The following is a 23,374-nucleotide window of genomic DNA, read 5'->3' as shown; positions in this document are numbered from 1 at the left end:
AAGAAAAAAACAAAGTGAATTTTTTTTTGTTTGTGGCTCTCGACAACAACCAAAAATGGCAATATATGATTTAGTTATTTTATTATTATTATATGTAGTTTTATTTTAATATTTTATTGAAATATAATAGGCTATAATGACGGAAACAGATAGTTTTTAAATATGGACATAATCAATAATGAACTTTACAAAGATATTTTTCAATATTAATATATGTTTGCCCATAACATATATTAACGGCTAATGCATTATTTTATTATTTTATTATTATCTTTTATCTTAAAGTAATAATTATTTCATACAGTTTAATAAAATAATCGAGTTTTATTTAAAAAATGACACGTAGGATTATTTAATTAAGATTAATTGAGAAAATGACACGTAGGATTTATAGCACGTGCTTTATAATAATGTAAGATATATATATATATATATATATATATATATATATATATATATATATATATATATATATATATATATATATATATATATATATATATATATTGATAGTGAAGGTATACAGAAAGAACTAAGAGTGATAGAATACCCATAGAACTCACATACTGAGCTCAAACTGCACAGATTGAGTTTAATCTGTAAGTTCTTTGAGTTCTCTCGTATTCACAGATATGCATTACTGAGTTATATTGTTTTTGAGCTATATAAAAGCTTTTACTATTGGAGTAATGAATTTATAATTGTAAAGGTTTTTTCTACAAACCTCTTTAGACAATCTAAAAAAAATATATGAAAAAGCTAATGGATTAGATGGGATAATTAGTTAATTACGAAAAAGGTTAACAATACAAAGACAAAAATAACAAGTTGGAAATAGTTCGAGGTGCATTCTTGTGTATTTGTAAATGTTATACGGAGTAATTATACTAAAAAATTCTTCAGCACGCTTTCATGGAGCCCGCTATTTATTCGCACCTGCAATTTACTACTACTACTTTCTTCAAAGTTCAACAGTAGAAAATTATAAATTTAAGGGGAGTGATATATACACAACCAATTTTTATAAATACACAACCAAACATGTTTTACAGTATTGTACTATATAACACTATAAAAATTAGTTGGGTATATATCATCACCCATGAATTTATGACCATCGTATTACCTATTGTATATATATTTGAATTTTATATAGCGATCGCAGTCAACAAGGTATTTATATAGCTCAAAACAAGTAATCCCTTTTCAAGGACCAATCAATCATTACAACCTTTTTAAACTTCTTTTTCGATATCACCAATTTCACTTCTTCATTTGCATCTATTTTTAACCTATTCGCAATCACTTTCAAGTTTATTTGGCCTGCAGTTTCACTATTTCAGGTACTATAACACGTGATCAAAGTTTAGGGTTTTTACTCCATATTGACTGATAAATTTACACACATATGTGTCAATTGTCAATGGATGTATGTGTAGCTTATAGCATATGAATATAGATTAAGTTTGAGATGGCTGTGGTTAGTTCTGTATCAGTAGAAGGTGCACGAACCTTGAATCAGATGATTAGGTATCCTGTTGTTGATACTTCAGAGATTGTTGAAACTAGGGATGAAATTGTTGCCGAAACGAATCGTAGAGTAGTTGATAATGATGACGTTTACGTGGCGGTTGGGAAAGAGATTAAAGATAGTCTGTTAACTCTGCGATGGGCGTTATATAAGTATGGAGATAAACAGATATGTATACTTCATGTTCATCAACCTGCACAGAAGATCCCTATGAGTAATCTTACCTTTTGTTTTGTATTTTTACTTTGTTGTTATACAAATTGAATATATAAATTTTTTTGTGAGTGCCCAATGATGCTAATAGATGGATCAACAATTTCTTAGCATAGAAAACTGTAGGATGATAGACGCTTATTTTAGATTTATATGTTACATGATCATTATTGCATATTGGATTGAAGTGCCCCAGGTTCTTTATACACATTTCTTAATGTTTATTTTGATTTTCAGTGGGCACAAAGTTTCCGGTAAACCAACTTGATAGACTTCATGTCGAGGCGTACCATGAAGCGGAGAGGCAGGAGATGCTCCAGCTTCTCGGAAGATATAAGCAGATGTGTCTGAACTCAGGGGTATTATATACTTTCTTGCTCTTTCACGAACGTAGAGGTCACAATTACAGCCCATTAGCTTATGAATGGGTTGGTTCGGGTTATGTTTTATCTCTGGGGGATCAATTGGGTAAAATGAAAGGAAGAACTATCTAACAAGGAAATGGGTCAAATGTCACCCAAAATCATTATATTTGAATAATTATGGAGCAGATTATTTTTCAAATAGTGTGATTATTGTATTCATATTTGAGTTGCTATTTATTTACAAGCAAAATTTTGATTATGTTAGCCAAAAAGTATCCGAGGTAAATCCGATCGGATCTGACCTGACCCGGTACCAGAAATAACTTTTTTGACCCATTACCCAGGGAACTGTTATCATTGCTAAGTCTGTCTCTGACCATGCAAAACATCAGTTTATAATCTTGCTTTGTGGGATCATGATTGTGTGAATTAATTAGGTGCGTATTGGGGTGCAATATATTGAAATGGGTTCTATTGAGAAAGGTATCGTTGAGTTCATACTTCAGAACAATGTCAGAAGGCTTGTCATGGGAGCAGCTACAGACAGGCACTATTCAAGGTTAATTCTAAAAAAGATTCACATTCTGCATATTTATGGATGTATATTACATTTTTGTGCTTACCCTATTAGTTATCACCTTTATAATATATAGGAGGATGGTGAATCTGAGGTCCAGGAAAGCCATTTACGTGTGTTTAGAAGCAGCTGCATCCTGTCAGATTCAATTTGTATGCAAAGGAAATCTCATTTTCACTAAGTAAGGCTGGCTTTCCTCTCATCTTGTATTGGTAGGTGTAAGTTTGCTGAAACAAAGATACGTAAATTTATGTGTTAACTAACGATAATGCAGGGAAGTCAGGTTGGGTGAACCCGATGTTTCAACGTCCCCGCCTTCACCTCCAATAAATATAAACTCTGATTCTGGCTTGACCCGAAGATCTGTTAGTGAAAGAGAGAATAGCATAATACAGCCCGATAATTCAAATCAAGACTACCATAGAGTCGTGTCTGACAGTCGCGGGACCGGAATATCATCCTTGTTGTCAGATTTAAATCTTGAGTCAACTCCTCCAAGTAGATTGAATCCAGGAATGGCCTCTGATGAATGGACTGAGTTTTCACAGACAAGTCCTTCCGTAAGTTCAAATCTATCTACATCTTTGACTGAAATGGTCAATGATTTAGGATCCATGTGATATGTAATAACTGAAGGTAGCGAAACCCGATCATACTATAGTGCATCACATGGATTCAAAGGAGACTATCAAAATCTCCTTCTAGTGTCATAGTATATGAATGAATCATCTTGTTGTGTGATTAAATGTGTCAATAAGCAATTTTTTTTTGTGTACGTCTTTTGTGTTAGAGTGAGATATTGTGAATTGCAATCATGAGCTGTTGGAATTTGATTATTCAATAACATTTTGCATGAAACATAACAGGAAAGAGGTGTGAATGATGAGCTTTATGTTCAGCTTGCTCAAGCAATGGCTGAGGCGGACAATTCCAAACGAGATGCATTTGAAGAATCTATCAGACGCAGAAAAGCTGAAAAGGATGCTATTGAGGCTATACACAGGGTAAACTTCTAGTTGTTTTCTGAATATAAGGGTGTGTTTGTTTACCTCTTAACTGAATGGTTCACGCTCAATGTTGAACTTTTAGCATTCAATGCGTTTGTTTTTTACCTCTGAATGACATATGATGCTCAATGGTTCATCATTCAGTGCTGAACCATTCAGAGATGAAACACTCTTTTAACCATTAAGCACCTAAATTTTATATAACATCCTCCTCAAATCATACCCAGAACACTTAACAAACAAGTATATTGAATTTTTTATACATGTAACACGATAATAAAGTATTTTTACTATATTCATATTGTTTATTCAAAATGATTATCAAACATCTTATTTTCATTCAGAACCAAGTTTATTCAGAGACTTTGAATCATTCAGATTATGAATCATTCAACACTACATCATTAAGTTTTAACAAACGCAGCCCAAGTCTCTTTTAGTAACAGTTATCTTCTATAATTTGTTCATGTTTTAATTTTTCTTTTAACAATAAGTTCTTTAAAAATGATAAGTTTGTATACAGGTGTGTCGTGTCGATCATATGATATGCATCATGTAACCCGTCAATTGTTACTGTATACACTCTTTGTTCTTTAGTCATCACTACATGTTAAATACCTAAGATACTTTTTGGCATGAATGGTCATGATGATGGTGTCTGGTCCAGAATAGAAAGGTTCATCTTTCCCACTATAAACACGATTCTAAATACTAATCTATCATTGGTCCAGAGTATATGTGGACTCTGAAATGTGAAATTACAATAGACTCAGTTATTCGACCTCAAGTTTTGAGCATACAATGCATGACTATGAGCTAAGCTCATTTGGGATATGACTTAGTGATGCTTAGTTCGTGTCACAATAATCTAGTTTCATATTGAAGTACGCATTCATGGATCAATGTATGTCTTCGCATGTAGTCCGTGTACAGCCATGTAGGTTTAGACTGTTATAATTTATATTATCTGTTATAATATTAGGCATAATCAAAGTTTAATGAGCGCGAAATGCGTGCATGTATAATCCGGTAGCGTATCAGAGTAACATGCTATCCATGAGGGGAGTTCCTCTGCTGTATGAATATGTCTTACACAGTAAGTATACATGCGTATCTTTTACATATTAACGTTAAAGGTATATATGTATGTGTTTGTGTGTATATTTAAAAGAAACATGTGCTACACACAGTATGTTCAAAGCCTTATGCCAAACTGTGTCCACAAATAGGTTGTAGATTGTAATCACGGGATACTACATAGGTCTTTATGGGCTTGGTCAACAACAAACTTTCTTCAACTTTTATATTAAGGTTAATTTCATTTAACTTAATTTTGTTTTAACTTTGTGTACACCCATCAATCTTATAGGTTAGAACATCCGAAAATTTGTATGCTGAAGAGTTAAGGCGAAGGCTGGAGATTAATGGAACACTAGAAAAAACCAAGGAAGAACATGAATATGTTAAAAAGGAGCTATATGAAGTTGCAGAAGAATTTCGTATAGCACTCGAACAGAAGTTATTTCTCGAAACTCAAATTACAGTGTGTGACCGTACGGTGCGAGAGCTCGAACAAAAGATGTTTTCAGCTGTTGAGCTTTTGCAGACTTGCAAAAAGGAACGTGACGAGTTGCAAATAGAATGTAACGATGTGCTTAGACTAGTAGAGGAACTTAGGGAGAATCAAACAGACGATTCCTTAAACTCAAGTGTCTCTCACTTTTACTCCGAGTTCTCGTTTTCAGAAGTCAAAGATGCCACATGTAACTTTGACCCGTTTCTGAAGATTGGAGAAGGGGGTTATGGAAGTATATTCAGAGGTTTTATTCGTCATACTGAAGTAGCCGTAAAGATGTTGAACTCGCATAGCCTGCAAGGGCCTTCGGAATTTCAGCAGGAGGTATGACGGTTTCCTTTTCTTTTGCTCTGTATTAGTCTAATAAGATTTCAAATAATTTTTTTCTCGCCAATCATGTATTAGTGTTTATGTGTAAGTATTACGGATACAATTGGGCAAAAATGGCTGTTTGGGCAGACTGTGTAACAGATGCAAATGGGCAATAAGTTATATGGGCCAAGCCGGGTGAGTTTGGCTTGACCCATTGACTATACTTTTAATCTTTTCTTGGGTTATATAAAGAATTATTGTATCAAATGTGATTACATAAAAGTTACTTCGAAAATTGAAATGTATTTACTAATAAAGCTATTGTAGAGGTTGTAAGTATGTAAATACATTTTGGGTGATTTCAATTTACAAGAACTCTTAAATATTCGCTTAATTTGTGTTTTCAGAGTATAAAACCACCCAAATCGGTTTATATAGACAATTAGTCTATTATTGAAATCATATTATTTTATTTATAGTTATGTTTAATAAGCTAATTATTCATAGAAATATTAAACATTTGCACAGAACTGCTTCGGGTAAATTCAAAAAGAGCAGACCTGTTTTGATTTACACCAAAGTATACTCATTTTGACACTTGCGTATTTTGATTTGTTACCCAACTATCTCATTTAGCCATCTCTACCTCGTCATAGTCATTTAGCCATTTGACCTGTGACCTGTTTCGACCTGACCCATTTGGACCCGTTTAAAATTTGACCAGTTTCACCCATGAACCATTTTGACCCATTACCCAAACCGACCCAACCTGACCCGTTTTCCAGGTATACTTCTATCATACGCGAAGGCAGTGCAAAGAAGCTTAATCCAGCTTCCTCGTTCACATTTTTTGGGGCTTATCGGATGAAATGAATCTATGATTGGTTTTCGGCTGTTTATGTGGCTTTATTCTTTGACTTTCAGGTCAACGTCTTGAGCAAACTGAGGCACCCAAATCTCGTAACCCTAATAGGTGCCTGCCCAGACGCTTGGATAATAATCTACGAGTATCTATCTGGAGGAAGCCTCGAAGGCCGACTCGAATGCAAGAACAATACTCCCCCGTTATCTTGGCAAAACAGAATCCGCATTGCCACCGAATTATGTTCGGTTCTCATTTTCCTTCATTCTTGTGGCATCGTTCATGGTGATCTTAAACCCGCTAATCTTCTTCTAGACAAAAACCTCGTTACCAAGTTAAGCGACTTCGGAATCTGTCGCGTGCTCTCTCAAACCGAGCTTTCTAGTAATAACACATCAATGTGTTGCAGAACCAACCCAAAGGGGACATTTTTGTATTGGGACCCGGAATTTGTTGATACTGGAGAGCTTACTGTTAAGTCAGATACATACTCTTTTGGTATTATATTGTTACAGTTATTGACGGGTAAGCCCGTTTTGAAGTTGGCCAAGGAAGTGCAGGATGCACTGAAAACGGAAAAATTGAACAAGATATTGGATCCTACAGCTGGAGACTGGCCGTATGTGGTGGCGCAACAGTTGGCTCGTTTGGCATTGAATTGTTGTGACCGTGTTCGTAAAAATCGTCCCGATCTTGCGTCTGAGGTATGGAGGGTGCTTGAACCAATGCAGGTTTTTTGTGGAATTTCAGGACGGCGCCAGATTCCACACTACTTTATTTGTCCAATCTTTCTGGTTAGGTTTCAGTCCTTATTAATAATTCACATTCTCATATTTATATAAATTTATATAAATATAATATAAACAGTTATTATATTAAATACAGTATGTTACAAAATCCACATTTGAACTACTGTAACTTTCTTGTTAAAAAAAGGAGCTCATTTGATTTAGTGATTTACTATAGCCATTAAAAAGATTACTCGTGGGGATCAAATTTGTAGGAAGTCATGCAAGATCCGGTGGTTGCGGCTGATGGATTTACTTACGAAGCAGAGGCAATAAGAGGATGGCTAGATAGTGGCCATAAAACTTCACCCATGACCAACCTTGAGCTACCCAACACCAATCTTGTCCCAAACCTGGCACTTCGGTCTGCAATCCAGGAATGGCTCCAGCAGCCTTGGAACCATTTAATTCAAATTTATTAATCATATTTTTACATCCATGTTTATGGATGAAGAGGTCAAGTAAAATGTGATAAAGTGTGTGTGTGTGTGTGTGTGTGTGTGTGTGTGTGTGTGTGTGTGTGTGTATATATATATATATATATATATTCATTTTTTTTGTGTACAGTAACATATATTGTCGTCGTGTTTTAGTTCTTCATTTTGTAGTTGAAACTGTAGTAGAAACACTTTCCCTGTTTTTTTTAGCAAATATGTGTAAATTTTGTTGTGTTACAACTTTCAAGTGGCTTGGCTGTAAATACATTTGTGTTGTAGTTTGGGGTGAGTGATATTTAGATCAACTGTTAAATGGATGGGAACTCAACGCATAACGATTTTCAACTTTAAGGACAGATGTACATGGTTTTTAGTGATTGTTTCCCTACCTATCTTACTATTGATGTTTGAATCTGAAACCAACCTCTTCTAAGGATATTATGGACTAACCACTAGACTATATACACATTTATCAGTTAAACTGTGAAACTCGATACAAAACACAAGTCTTTCTGACACTAATAATAATACGTTTTACAAATCATAAATTTACTGGAGGGTATTTTTGAAAAGAAACATGAAAATTATGGTGGATGGATAAAAAAATAGAGGTTAAAATATTAATTCCCAATCATAATTGGCCTAAATCATTCGTCGTCTTTCATGTTTTCTCAAAAGACATCAAGATGATTCATTGCCTGTAGATGTCAACCATTTACATATCATGTTTTCTCAATTAATAACAAAATAATAATTATTAATATTAATTAATAATTAATAATAATAATAATTATAGCCCGGTTACGTCGTAATGGGGTTCTTTATCGAGATCTATTGGTAATACAAAAATAGGTTGATTCCCGTGTAGTTTTCTTACATTATTTCGAAGATATTTCTTTTAATGTATATTTAATTGGTTAATCAACGTCTTAAAACTACGATCATATACTTTTTTTTTTGTCTCGATGTAGGCTATATACTCAGAATAATATTATTGTAAGTTATGTACTTTAGAAAAGTGTGCTAATGGTCTAATGTATACAAAAGGTGACTGGTTACTTGCTAAACCGGTCATCTTCATCACTAGCATCAAAATCCGGCAGAATCTATGGCGGTGTATGGTGGTGCAAATCGAAAACACCTCAAAACTTGATCAAAACTCATCAAAATTTGTAGTTAGCTGCGGTAGAACATTCTAAACATAAACCCATTGATGGATTTCACAAACACATAACCAAATATGAGAAATTGGTCTATTTTAGTAACGAATTTTTTGAAAAAAAATGCTCATAACTCGATTTTGTTGATGTTTTGGATCCAAAATCTTCATAAAGACAGATCATTTCTCCACCCAGAGTGAAAACACTATCAAAAGTAGAGAGTCATATATTCGACGGATAACGATTGCTTCTGAGTTGACCTCCGGCCAATAAGTAGGAAAAAGTTTTTAAAAAATTAAAAATAAATCTGAGACGCCATGAAAATGGTAAAATCAAATTTCCATGGATTTTAAATCTTGTCGAAAATTTAATTTAGGATCTAAGACTCTAAGAGTCAGTCAAGTCGCCAATAAATCAACGTTTGTTGTTGACTCAATAACTAGAGCCGTTTAAAAAAAGATAACTATATTTCATAATTCATACGGAGTAAATCATACAAAATTACATACAATTTTTGTAAAAATGGTATAAAGATATAATTTTTATATATTTAATTCAATAAAGATGGCATGCAAAATATATACAACTATAATGTAGAAATTTAGTTTTTTGAAAACCCAAAATGCTTATTACTGTAACAACCCATCTAAGATTGTAGCTGACCAATACATATCACCATTGTTTTTAATTGACCTAAAGGTAATACTCATAAAATCTGTGCTTCGGAGATGATGAAGTAGTTGATCGAGTCCACCATCATGAATTTGCACTTGTAATTACATCAAAAGTCAACCAAAATGTTTTATCAATATAATATAGTGATATCTTATTGTATATTGCAACTTTACATTTATAAATGTATATAATATAATAGATTCATAGTTAATGCATGTATCTAGCCCAAAACAAGTTAACTATCTTTCAAAGGCTAAACCTTTTTTAACTTTTAGGTAACTTAATTTGTCAGATTTTAATTTCACTATCTGTTCAGAGTTTGTTAGTCAATTCTGTTAATAATTGCTGTAATGTATTGGTACATGCAGGTTTGTATGTTAGTTAAGTAGATTTATGTGATACAGGGCCTTTTAGCCATAAGAAAATATTAAGTTACATAAGATTGTAGTCAGTTTTGTATCCATGTATCCTCTTGTTGACACCTCATATATCAAGGATCTTAGTGATAATATTGCTGAGGAAACGCGCCCAATAGTCGTTGAAGATAAGATTTACGTGGCGGTTGGGAAAGATTTTAAAGATAGTCGGTTAACTCTGCAGTGGGTGATAGAGAATCGGGGAGGTAGTACGATAATATGCATACTTCATGTGCACCAACCTTCAAACAAGGTCCCCTTTGGTAATATCTCTTTACTCGGTGCTTCGTTGTTTTAGTCATTGATGTGATTTCATTTAGTCACATAATTTATAGTATATGGTTTTGTACTTTTGTTAATGTCTACTCTTAATTTACAGCGGGCATTATGTATGCACAACAAGTTTCAGCATATCATAAAACCGAAAGGCAAGCTATGCTACAACTTCTTGAGAAATATAATCAGATTTGCCAAAAAGCAGGGGTATTATATACTTTCATTATAATGATTTTTTATTCTTTTTTGACAACGACGCAAAATTCTAGTTTTAACACTGCGTTGTGTAACTGTGGATCTTTGAACTGATTAGGTGGTTACAGAGGTGCATCATATTGAAGCGGATTGTATTGAAAATGGTATTGTTGAATATATAGTTAAGAATAATGTTAGAAGCCTTGTAATGGGAGCAGCTGCAAGCAAGCAATTTTCAAAGTAAGTTTTAAAGTAGCTTCGCTTCTTGCATTCTATAAATATCACATATTCTTGCTTACGTTACCTTGAAAAACAGGAAAATGGTTAACTTGAAGTCCAAAAAAGCCATCTATGTATGTTTTCATGCAGCTGCTTCTTGTGAAATTCAGTTTATATGCAAACGAAATTTCATTTTCATTAGGTATATCTGGCTCTGTACTTTTGTTTCTCACAACTATGTTTCCTCATTTTTTTTAAAAAATTTTTAATAATAAAGCTTTGGGACAACATAGTTAAAAGGCCACATCTGCTTGTCGAATCTAGTATAATGTCTCATTCATTAAAATCAAATAGGCGAAAAATACGGTTAAAGATGAGCAAAAAATTAGATGAATCTAAGTGGAAAGCCAACAACAAGGAGTTGGCATAGTGGAAGTGACTTGTCTTCCCATATGGGAGTCAAGGGTTCGACTTCCATTCACTGCAAATTTCCCTTGTTACCCGCTCATTTCACGGGCCACGGAGGTTGTGGACGTCTTGCGTTATGGCCTCACCCGAGGGGGTTTACCACACGCGATGCCCGGATGGATTCGTCGTGTGGGTTTCCTCTTGATGGGTGGTAGGATTGTAATGATTCGTACCAAGGAAATGATCGGGTAGGTTGGTGTTGACATCACGTTCGACCCCGTTAGTGACTCCTAACGGCTGTTAAAAAAAATCTATGTGGAAAGCCATAAAGTAACAATATTACATTGTGCAGGCCACGTAAGTTGGATGGACTCGGTGATTCAAGTCCATCTTCATCTTTGTTACCGAATACAAATTCTGGTATTGGACATAATTCCTTGATGCCAAGATCTGCTAGTGAAGGACTGAAAACCAGATTACGGCCGACTAGTCCAATTCAAGACAACCACAGAGTAGTCATGTTCGAGAATCACGGGAGCAGAATATCCACCTCGTTACTAGATTCTAGCGTCGAGTCAACTCCTGTAAGTGGGTTGACTTCAGGTAGAATCTCTAATGAATGGAGTAGGTTTTCAAAGACAAGTCCTTCAACAAGTTCACAAGTGTCTACATGTTCAACTGAATTTGTTGATGATTTAGGATCACTCACATATACAATAAATGAAGGTAGCGAAATCGAATCTGGCTTCGGTGCGATGCCTTTCAAACAGCATGTTCTAAATCCATCAGCTCCCAGCACTCCGGTATGTAAAACTGGATATATTCATTTTTTATTTATTTCTTTTTTGTCTTTAATGGAGAAAAGTGTAAGGAAGATTCTGGTCTTCATATTTATCGGAAGTTCATTATACATTAACACTAACATTAACAATAACATTAACATTAACATTCTAAATAAAAATATAACAGGAAATAGGTATGCATGATGAGCTTTTTGATCAAATTGAACAAGCCATGGCTGAGGCAGAAAGTTCAAAACGGGATGCATTTGAAGAGTCTACCAGGCGCAGTAGAGCAGAAAAAGATGCCATCGAGTCTAAACGAAGGGTAAACTTAACTATTTTAATTTGAACCATATGAGATGAAACATAAAGCCAATTTGACCCGTATCATACGTAAATGGTTTAAAAATACTACCTTTAAATGATATTATGTGGATATGTGTGTGTAGCTTGTAATACAGCCATTAATCTTACAGGTCAAAGCATCTGAAAACATGTACAATGAGGAATTGAGACAAAGGAGAGATATTGCCGAAACACTAGAAAAAACTAAAGAAGAACATGAAAGAAATAAAAAGGAATTAAATGAGGTTTCAAAAAAACTACGTATGGAACTTGAACAGAAATTATCCCTCGAAAGTCAAATTGCAGAGTTTGACCATACAGTGCAGGAGCTGGAGCAAAAAATGTTAACTGCAATTCAGATGCTGCAGAATTACAAAAAGGAGCGTGACGAGTTGCAGGAAAAGTGCGATGGAGCACTTAAACTTGTAGATGAACTGAAGGAAAAACACGAAAAAGAAGTCTCGAACTCAAGTGTCACTCAGTTCTACACCGAGTTTGACTTTTCAGAAGTCAGAGACGCTACCCGTAACTTTGACCCGTTTCTTAAGATTGGAGAAGGAGATTATGGAAGTACGTTCAGAGGCTTTCTTCAGCATACTGAAGTAGCTGTAAAAATGTTATATGCACATAGCCTTCAAGGACCTTCAGAATTTCAGCAGGAGGTAAGATGGTTACCGCCTTTTTTGGCCCAAATTCAGTTGTATTCGATTGATATCTGGTTCAGAATGGTAGTTTTTATGGATCTGATCTTATTTGTTACATTTCAGGTGAATGTTTTGTGCAAACTAAGGCACCCGAATCTTGTAGCAGTAATAGGAGCCTGCCCAGATGCAAGGATAATCATCTACGAGTATCTTTCGGGAGGAAACCTTGAAAATCGACTTAACTGCACAGACAAGAATCTTTCATTATCATGGCAAGATAGAATTTGCATTGCTGCTGAGTTATGTTCGGTGCTTATTTTTCTTCATTCTTGTGGCGTTGTTCACGGTGATCTAAAGCCCAATAAAATCCTATTCGACAAAAACATGGTTACCAAGTTAAGTGACTTTGGAAACTATCATGCGATCTCGCAAAACGAGGTTTCAAGCGATAGCATGTCTTTTGAAAGCGACATGAGGTCAGATACGTACGCTTTTGGTATCATATTATTGAGGCTATTGACGGGCCAAGATTCTTCGGGGTTACTAAAAGAGGAAGTGCAATATGCACTTAATGAAAAGAAGTTGGATATTATGTTGGATTCGACAGCTGGCAATTGGCCGTTTGTACAAGCACAACAGTTGGCTACATTAGCAATGAATTGCTGTGATGGTGTCAGTAAAAATAGGCCTGATATTGCATTTGAGGTTTGGAGGGTGCTCGAACCGATGCGGATCTCTTGCGGTCTCTCGTCATCAAGATCCATATTTAAAGGACAGCAACAAATTCCATCTTACTTTATTTGTCCAATCTCTCAAGTTAGTTTTTTCTTCTTTTGTTTAGTCCTCATCTTGGGGCTACTTTTTAGTCTAAGTGACAGAACATACTATTTATATGAAAATGGTCATTAGACTTCAATTATAGTCATTGTTTAGTCTTGTAGAAGATTAAACTCTCACGGATCAATGATCATATTATGCAGGAGACTATGCAAGATCCGGTGGTTGCTGCGGATGGATATACTTACGAAGCAGAGGTTTTACAAGGATGGTTTGACAGTGGCCATGACACCTCACCCATGACGAATCTTAAGCTAGCCAGCACCGATCTTGTCCCAAATCACGCACTTAGATCTGCTATTCAAGAATGGCTTCAGCAGCCATGAACTAGTTTATTTTACATTCAATTCAATTATCATATAACATATAATATAATTATGCAAATGTGTGTATACGAAACGGTGATCATTATATTGATTCTTCATTATGTTTATCGTGACAAAGAGAACGTGTATATATTGCTTTCTTTAGAGTACAAGTAGTAACATTATTTCATATATATTTGCTACTTATCTGCCACCTCACCTTGTAACAGTCAAATAACTGTCATGCTTGTATCACAGTTGTTTATAACAGATAAAAAAAACAAAAGCATAAAACAAATCAAATTTGCAGGCTGAATATACTTAATTTTATTAATCATGATATTGATTTTAACAGTATATTATGTACAAACCTTGAGTAAGTGTGAGAGAGAGAGAGAGAGAGAGAGAGAGAGAGAGAGAGAGAGAGAGCAGTTGTTGGAGACCTTGATGAAATTGCCAAACCAATCGTGTCCATTTTGACCTGTTTTACAACTCGATCGTGTCCATTTGGATGGACCTGGCGTTTCAATATCATCTCCATCACTACCACCAAACACAACCTCCGATTCTGAGCAGACGTTCTTACTGCCAAGATCTGTTAGTGAAAGACAAAATAGAATTTCAAGTCAACGATTCCACTCAATACTACTGCAGAGTCATGTCTGATATTAGCAAGAAATTATGCAGGAACCTGGCTGCGAACTGCTGTGATGTTTTTCACAATATACGGAGGGTGATTGAACAGATTCGTGTTTCTCGTGGACCGTCTTCTTCTAGGTTGGGTTCAGAAGGTCAACGACAGGTTCCAAACTACTTTGTTTGTCCCATCTTTCAAGTTCGTTTTCACTCTTATTCTACATTTTAATCCTACTGTTCTGTAAGGTAACCAATTCACATGAAAATGCGTCACTTCAGTTACATTTTGGTTTAAATCGAGCCCCATTATAGAATATTTTCTTTGAATAAGTACAATTTATATGAAAATATATATATTTTTAATCATATTGGGCTCACGAATTCTCTACTAAGAATAGGACACTGCATTGGTCAACTCAACGTGCAGCTGCCCGACTCTAAGAGTCTGATTCTCACTTCTGCGACATAAGATTAATTATAGATAATATAAGAATAGGTTGATTTATATCATTGGCATACATTTTATAACTTTTAATAAGATTTGCTTGTGGGGATCAAATATGCAGGAAATAATGCAGTATCCCGTGGTTTGTGCTGATGGGTTTACTTGAGGCTATAAAAGGATGGTTACACAGTGGCCATAGCACCTCACCTTTGACCAACCTTAAGTTAGCAAACTCTGACTTTGTTCCAAACTACGCTCTTCGGTCTGAAATTCAGGAATGGCTCCAGCAGTCATAAATTGTTTCATTCCACATTCAACTATATCATTACATTAGTAACATTAAAAATGTAAAATTATATAAGTTTTATACTGTGTGTGTTTATGTGACAAAGATGGGTCGTATATTATGCTGCATTATGGTATGTACAATTAGCTTTTACTTCTATATGGTGTTTATTAACTTTTATATATATTCACAACATGGTACTCATTTACTTTTATATATTTGCAACTCTTGATCAGTACGACAGTACTTAGCACATTCTGGATATCCATGAAGCCCTAAAATGATGGATCTTATCTTTATAGGAGTCTGCTTGTCTACGGATCTGACCTTAGCCATATTCTCCGCAGTGTGGATATAACGTGCAGCATAGGTTTATTATGCATAGCATCTTTGGTGCGCACAATTCATAATTTCATATGCGCAACAAAATCTAATTTTAAAAATATTAGAGTTTGACCAAGTTTGACTTTGACCGACTCAGACCCGACTTTTTAAGCTTTTTTGTCGAAACATGATAAGTTAGTCCCCAAACGACGCGTCTGCCGAATCAATCGACTTCTGCAACCATGATATTGCCAACTTTTCTTTGCCCCCCACATCTACATAATGTCCTTGTCACACCTAATATTGTTGTGCATATCCAATATAGTACGGGTTGACAGTTTGACCCAGTCCATTTAACTTTTTTTAATTTAAACCATTTGAGATGAAGCATAAGCCAAGTTGACCCGTATTATACTACGTAAATGGTCTAAAATTACTACCTTTGAATAATTCTACGTGGATATGTGAGTATGAGTATGTAATACAGCCATAAATCTTACAGGTCAAAGCATTTGAAAACTTGTGCAATGAGGAATTGAGAGAGAGAGAGAGAGAGAGAGAGAGAGAGAGAGAGAGAGAGAGAGAGAGAGAGAGAGATTGCCTTTACACAAGAGAAAACTAAAGAAGAGCATGAAAGCAATAAAAGGGAACAAAATGAGGTTAACTAAAGAATAACATGAATTGCTGTGATGATGTCAGTAAAAATATGCCTGATCTTGGATTTTAAGTATGGAGGGTGACAGACAAAGCAGTTGGTGGAGACTTCGAGGAAATTTTACTCGTAAGTGGTTAAACTTTTATTCCAAGAAGCAGACCAAGAGACATGGGAATGATCATTAACAATCAAAACGAAAATTGACCACATTAGTCCATAATCCTTCTATAACTGGATCAGGTCTAAAACGTTTATTCTTTGTTGGAATACCAGTTATATAGATAACAAGTACATTCTTTATGTTATTATCAATAAAAAAATAATAACTACAAAAATACAACTTTCACTAGCTAACCTTTTTATCTGTTAACATACTATTCATTTTCTTATGAAATTGTACACTTTCAGTTTATATATATATTATTTGTTATTACGATAAAATTTACTACGGGTCACTTTCAATGGTGGATCCACTGCTTTCCAAATCAATCGTTCTATGGAGTGAAGGTAACATTGTTGATATAATATCTGCATCTATTCATATCTGTCTTCTTATTCATGTATTTATACGTGTATCATTGTCAATTAATGTATCTAGCTCCATAACAAGGGATAATTAACAATCATTGTGTATTAGATAACTTGATTAACATTGACTTCAGTTTTCCTGTAGGTTGGTAATCTCTTGATTCTTACATGTAAACTTTTGTGTTGTTTATATATAAATGATCATATGTAATTAAGAACTTTAGCATACGATAATAACATTAAGTTTTAGATAGCTGTCATCAGTTCTGTATCGATGGAAAGTGCACAAATTGCGATACAGACCATTAGGTATCCTGTAGTTGATACCTCGGAGATCATCGAAATTAAGGATGATATCGTTGAGAAAACATGTCCTACGGTTGTCAATAATAATAAGATTTATGTGGCGGTCGGAACAAAATTGAAAGAGAGTCAACCAACTCTGCAGTGGGCGATAGAGAATTCAGGAGGTAGACATCTTCATGTTCACCAACCTCCAGAGAAGATCCCCTTTAGTAATCTCTTTTTCGTTGGCATTTGTTTTTTTTATTCATCTTTAGACGGTACTCGAGATTTAACAAAAGTTTGGTACATGCTAATATGTTATGATTTTCAGCCGGTATCATAAATACACACCAAGTTGTGGCACACCATAAAGCAGAGAAGCAACATATGCTAAAGCTTTTAAAGAAATATAATCAGATATGTGAGAAGTCAGGGGTATTAACTATTATATACTTTCATACTCTTTTAAGGAATACATATAATTGTTGACTGTCCTGTTTTGTTATTTGACCATGCTTTACAGGATCATAATTTTTTTTTTTTTTTTTTTGTTGTTGTTGGAATAATTAGGTGTGTGCAGAGGTGCAGTATATTGAAATGGAATCAATTGAGAAAGGTATTGTTGAATTCATATGTAAACACAATGTGAGAAATCTTGTTATGGGAGCAGCTGCAGACAGACAATATTCAAGGTACGTTCTTAAGTTGCTATACGGTTTGAATTTACATTGTATGGTTATGGATGAATGTTAATGAAATTTCGGGAAAAAAATAGGAAAATGGTAGACCTGAGGTCGAAGAAAGCAATCTACGTGTGTATGCAGGCCACTGCTTCCTGCCAGATTCAGTTTATATGCAAAGGAAACATCATCTTCACTAGGTATATATGCTTCATATATGTTGTTGCCCAACTTGGTTGACCTGTCCATTTGTCATCAAAAATGGAAACTAACAAAGTTACTCCGCCGATGCAGACCAGGCAGGTTGGATGGACTTGGCGTTTCAAGATCATCTTCATCATCACTACCGGATACTACCTCCAATTCTGAACTGAATTCCTCACTGTCAAGATCTGTTAGTGAAAGACAGAATACTATATTACAGGTCAACAGTTCGACTCGAGACTGCCGCAAAGTCAACTCTGACTTTCGTAGGACTGGAATAACCACCTCATTGCGAGATTTCAACGTCAACTTGACTCCAACTAGTAGGTTTTCTTCAGGAAGTGCTACTGATTTTTGGAATGGGATTTCACAGAGAACTCATTCCTCGAGTTCACGATTGTCTACATGTTCTAGTGAAGTTATCGATGATTCAGCATTATATGCATATGCAATAAACGAAGTTGATTCAGAATTTGGTGCATTCAAAGAGCGTGTTCAAAATCGGCCACCTTCCAGCGTCATAGTACGTAAACTAATATTATCTTCTATTTATGCCAAGTGTTCTGGATATAATTTAATGAGGATATATTAAAATAAAAAATGAACCATTCAATTAAGAAATTAAGAGAGTATTTCATCTATAAATGCTTCAACACAAATTGTTGAACAATTTAACAGATATTGCTGAACAGTTTATTAGTAGCAAACACACTGAATGCTGAACACTTCAGCATTTATTGTTGAACCTTCCAATTTAGAGACACTCAAACTGTTAAAGTTTCTATATTTTCCATAGTAATAGTTTGGATTGGAACTTAATTATATATTAACAATTAATATCAATTATACAGCAGGAAAAAGGTATGAATGATGAGTTATATGATCAACTTGTAGAAGCCATGGCTGAGGCAGAAAATTCGAAACGTGAGGCGTTTGAAGAGTCGATCAGGCGCAGGAAAGCAGAAAAGGACGCCATTGAGGCTAAAATCAGGGTAGACTGTTCGGTCTCTAAATAATTTTTAGTATGAAAAACATTAAAGACTACAAATATTGTATGACTTTATATTGTGTTATGACTCTAGTTGCTCTCTGTGATACAGGCTAGAGAGTCCGAAAACTTCTATGAGGAAGAATATAGACGAAGGAGAGAGATTGAAGAAATGTTAGAAAAAAACAAGGAGGAACATGAAAATATTTGTAAAAAATTAAATGAAGCAGCAGAAGAACTCCGAATTACACTTGACGAAAAATCATTTCTCAAAAGTCAAATCGCAGACTTTGATCATAAGGTGCGGGAGCTGGAACACAAGTTGTTCTCTTCTATCGAGTTGCTGCAGAACTACAAAAAGGAACGTGATAAATTGCAGATAGAATATGATGATGCACTTAGAGTCGTTGAGGAATTGAAAAAGAAGCAAGCGAACGAAGCCTCAAGCTCAAGTGTGTATCAGCTCTACACCGAGTTTGACTTTTCAGAAGTCAAGGACGCCACTCAGAACTTTGACCCATTTTTTAAAATTGGAGAAAGTGGTTATGGAACAACATTCAGAGGTTTTATTCGGCATACTGAAGTGGCCATAAAGATGTTCTATTCACATAACCCGCAAGTACCCTCCGTATTTCAGCACGAAGTATGAAAGTTTGCTCTTTTCTTGTTTAATTTTAGTCAATAGAAGATCTAAAATTGTTTTCTCTCTGAAGTTTTGAATTTACCCAATTTTCAGGTTAATATTTTGAGCAAAATGAGGCACCCAAATCTTGTAACATTGATAGGTGCTTGTCCAGATGATCGGATAATAATTTACGAGTATCTATCAGGATGTAGCCTTGAAGATCGACTCGAATGCAAGAACAATACTCCCCCTTTATCATGGAAAAACAGAATCCGCATTGCTGCTGAGTTATGTTCCGTTCTTCTTTTTCTTCATTCTTGTGGCATTGTTCATGGTAATTTAAAGCCGACTAACATCCTCCTAGACACAAACTTCGTTACCAAATTAAGCGACTTTCGAACATTCTCAAGCAACAACATGTCTCTTTATATGGACCCTGAATTCCTTTCTACTAAAGAATTAACTTCGGAGTCAGATACGTACTCTTTTGGCGTTATATTATTGAGATTATTGACGGGTAAGCCCGCTTTGGGGTTACTAAATGAAGTGCAGTTAGCACTGAATAATGAAAATTTGAAGAATGTATTGGATTCGACAGCTGGAGACTGGCCGTTTGTGCAGGCACAACAGCTGGCTGTTCTAGCAATGAACTGCTGTGACGTGGTTCGAAAAATTAGGCCTGATCTTGCGACCGAGGTCTGGAGGGTGCTTGAACCCATGTGTGTTTCTTGTGGACCTTCTTCATTTAGGTTGGGTTCTGAAGGACAGTGTCAGGTTCCAAACTACTTTGTTTGTCCCATCTTTCAGGTTCGTTCACTCTTATTCTACATCATAATTTTAATGCCACTGTTAAGTACTGTTATTTACCTAAGATTAAATTATGTTTATAGACTAGGACTATTTTCTTGAAACAGTACAAAATTATACAGAATTATATAAAATTATAAATTATAATTATATTGGGTTCACTAATTCTCTACTAAGAATAGGATAGAACTGCATTGGGTCAACTAAACCTGCAGCTGCCCGACCCCAACAGTCAGCCATATGACCCGTGACCCATCCTCCTTGTTAATATAATATAGGCATAGGTTGATTTATGTCATGGCATCCATTTTTACAATTTAATAAGATTTGTTTGTGGGGATCAAATATGCAGGAAATTATGCAGGATCCGGTGGTTTCTGCGGATGGGTTTACTTATGAAGCAGAGGCTATTAAAGGATGGTTAGACAGTGGCCATAACACCTCACCCATGACCAACCTTAAGTTAGCCAACTCCACCCTTGTTCCAAACCACGCTCTTCGGTCTGCCATTCAAGAATGGCTACAGCAGTCATAAATCGTTTAGTTCCATATTTAACTATCATATACTTATAACTTACTTCATGTTTTTAGTAAACGTACGTGTATATATATATATATACCCACTTTGTACTATAACCAATCAAAAATATCAATAAATGGTAAATATGTGATTTTGTTATAGAACGGATTTATAATACTGTATATGCTGGTATATGTAATAACAGTTCTACACGGTGTTTATGTGACAAAGATGGTATATGCTGCATTAGTGCATTCTTGTCAGGGCCGGCCCATTAAGGGTGCAAGTAGTGCAAGTGAGCAGGGCCCAATACTTTTAGGTGCCCAAATTTTTTATTCCATGTCTATATAATTTTGAGGGGAATTGATGAAAATACATTTTTTTAAGGCTTCAAACAAAATACACTTTTTTAAAAAAAATTGCCTTTTTACACCATTCGGTAGACGGGATTTCTGTCTACCACCTTTATATGTCGTCTACTACCATTTTTACAAAGTAGTAGACAGTAACAACAAGGTAGTAGACAGTGAGAACAAAGCAGTAGACAGCCAATTACAAGGTAGCTGACCGTCTACTGCCTTGTTGTTACTGTCTACTACCTTGTTGTAGGTGTCGACTGATATGTATTATTGGTGTCGACACCTACAATAAGGTGGTAGACAATAACAACAAGACAGTAGACGGTCAACTACCTTGTAATTGGCTGTCTACTGCTTTGTTCTCACTGTCTGCTACCTTGTTGTTACAGTCTACTACTTTGTAAAAATGGTAGTAGACGACAGATAAAGGTGGTAGACAGAAATTCTGTCTACTGAATGGTGTAAAAAGACAATTTTTTTAAAAAAAGTGTATTTTGTTTCAAGCCTTAAAAAAAAGTATATTTTGAACAATTTCCCTAATTTTGAGGTCTTTTTTTTCTTTTCAAGCCCAAAAAAAATTGGGCCAGTTTAGTACTCCTCCAGTCCTCCGTATATTACTTCACGGTATTTTCTTTCAATTTTTTAGGATTTCAAACGTCGACAAAATAAAATAAAATAAATAAATCGAGGGTTTATTGTTGTTCTTCAGTTCGTATATTCCGCATTCAACAGACAACAATCATCTAATGACTAATCGATATTCTCATACTCAATAGGTAATTCTTTTTTGTTCTTGAAACAATAGGTTTACTGTTCAATATGTAATTCTTCTTTAGTTTTTGTTAATTGTTATAAAAAAAAAAAATCATATACGGAGTATTACAAATCAGTGAAACGAAGATTATACCAATATTGAATTCGAATCAATTGCTAAGCATGTAATTCAAGCAGCTAGAATAAAATTAAATATTAAACTAAATAGAAGAACTGAAGAAAGAAGGCATACCTTGAGAGAATTGAATGATATATCTGCGAGAAATTTAAATAAGGTTTTGTTTTTATAGGAAAGCAATTGTAAATTGGGAATAAAGAATGCAATTGTGAATTGGGAATAAATAAAATATAGACTGTTGTCTATATTTTATTGAATTCGAATGCAATTGTCTAACTCTTTTGAATTGGGAATAAATAAAATATAGACATATAGTACTCGTATTCACTAAATAGTTTTTGTTAATTATATTATATTATATTATATTATATTATACATATATCAAAAAGAAAAAGGAGAAATGAATAATACCCGGTCATTTTCGACTTTCCACGATTTATTTTGGCCACAATCGTAATTACCTATCTACATATCTAATAGGCTACATATCTAATAGGCATAGTGGTAATGAACAGTAACTTTCTACGCATCGGCGAGTTGTACACCGTGCTCCACGGGTTGTATCCATTTTTTTTTCTTCTTCTTCTTTTAAGACCCCAACGATAAAATAATCAACTTTCACAATAGGGACAAACCTTAAACGCTACAAATAGATCAACAAAAAACTTTTTTTTTTTTTTTAAATAATCTCAACCATAAAATAATCAACTCTCACAGAAGAAAAAATAATCAACTTTCACAAAAGGGACAAATCTTAAACGCTACAAATAGAGCAACAAAAAAGTGTTTTTTTTTTTTTAAAACCTCTAACGATAAAATAATCAACTTTCACAGAAAGTACAAACTTTAAACGCTACAAATAAATCAACAGAAAAGTTTCTTTTGAAGAACACAACAATAAAACAATTCCTTTTCATTTTTTTTATTAATAACCCCAACGATAAAACAAGTAAACCTCAAACGCTACATAATTTTACGAACTAAACACCATAAATTACATTCAAAACGGGCTCCCACCGTGAAGCGAGGGCTCCAACTTTAGTTATATCTATACATCTAAAAGAGATAGTTAAGTGAATAGGAAACTTTAAAAGTTTCACAAATTCACCCCAAATTTTTTATTTTTCATAATTCAACCACATTCTTCATAATAGTTAATTTCATAGTTTTTACAAATTTATTTCAAACTTTTCACATTTCATAATTTAAC

General features: G+C 34.6%; 4 protein-coding genes across 5 annotated transcripts; all 4 read left to right on the top strand.

Annotated features, from left to right (window-relative positions):
- The first annotated feature begins 1,364 nt into the window (after positions 1–1,364).
- Positions 1,365–7,778, top strand: LOC139839551 (U-box domain-containing protein 33-like). Of its 2 annotated transcripts, none has more exons than XM_071829644.1 (9): positions 1,365–1,745; positions 1,982–2,103; positions 2,547–2,668; positions 2,763–2,867; positions 2,961–3,246; positions 3,553–3,690; positions 5,063–5,593; positions 6,959–7,237; positions 7,447–7,778. In XM_071829644.1, the coding sequence occupies exons 1-9, from the start codon at positions 1,472–1,474 to the stop codon at positions 7,651–7,653; spliced, it is 2,064 nt and encodes a 687-aa protein (XP_071685745.1). In that variant the 5' UTR covers positions 1,365–1,471; the 3' UTR covers positions 7,654–7,778. The 2 variants fall into 2 exon arrangements, with proteins under 2 accessions (XP_071685745.1, XP_071685744.1); XM_071829643.1 differs by having other exon boundaries at positions 6,506–7,237.
- A 2,187-nt stretch (positions 7,779–9,965) lies between these two features.
- Positions 9,966–11,039, top strand: LOC139842448 (U-box domain-containing protein 33-like). Its single transcript, XM_071832586.1, has 5 exons — positions 9,966–10,200; positions 10,299–10,402; positions 10,509–10,630; positions 10,707–10,811; positions 10,964–11,039. The coding sequence occupies exons 1-5, from the start codon at positions 9,966–9,968 to the stop codon at positions 11,037–11,039; spliced, it is 642 nt and encodes a 213-aa protein (XP_071688687.1).
- Positions 11,040–11,629: 590 nt separating this feature from the next.
- LOC139839554 (U-box domain-containing protein 33-like) lies at positions 11,630–14,021 on the top strand. The gene is made up of 5 exons (XM_071829648.1): positions 11,630–11,820; positions 11,987–12,124; positions 12,276–12,806; positions 12,912–13,604; positions 13,769–14,021. Exons 1-5 carry the CDS (start codon positions 11,773–11,775, stop codon positions 13,949–13,951), a joined length of 1,593 nt encoding a protein of 530 aa, XP_071685749.1. The 5' UTR covers positions 11,630–11,772; the 3' UTR covers positions 13,952–14,021.
- A 3,057-nt stretch (positions 14,022–17,078) lies between these two features.
- Positions 17,079–20,928, top strand: LOC139842447 (U-box domain-containing protein 33-like). Its single transcript, XM_071832585.1, has 9 exons — positions 17,079–17,337; positions 17,421–17,524; positions 17,660–17,781; positions 17,865–17,969; positions 18,064–18,496; positions 18,825–18,965; positions 19,074–19,604; positions 19,698–20,393; positions 20,746–20,928. The coding sequence occupies exons 1-9, from the start codon at positions 17,079–17,081 to the stop codon at positions 20,926–20,928; spliced, it is 2,574 nt and encodes an 857-aa protein (XP_071688686.1).
- Positions 20,929–23,374: the final 2,446 nt, after the last annotated feature.

This window comes from Rutidosis leptorrhynchoides, chromosome 4, assembly GCF_046630445.1.
Source record: "Rutidosis leptorrhynchoides isolate AG116_Rl617_1_P2 chromosome 4, CSIRO_AGI_Rlap_v1, whole genome shotgun sequence".
In the NCBI taxonomy this organism is placed as follows: Eukaryota; Viridiplantae; Streptophyta; class Magnoliopsida; order Asterales; family Asteraceae; genus Rutidosis; species Rutidosis leptorrhynchoides.
The sequence above is the reverse complement of the archived record's forward strand: the minus strand, read 5'-3'. Positions and strand labels throughout refer to the sequence as shown.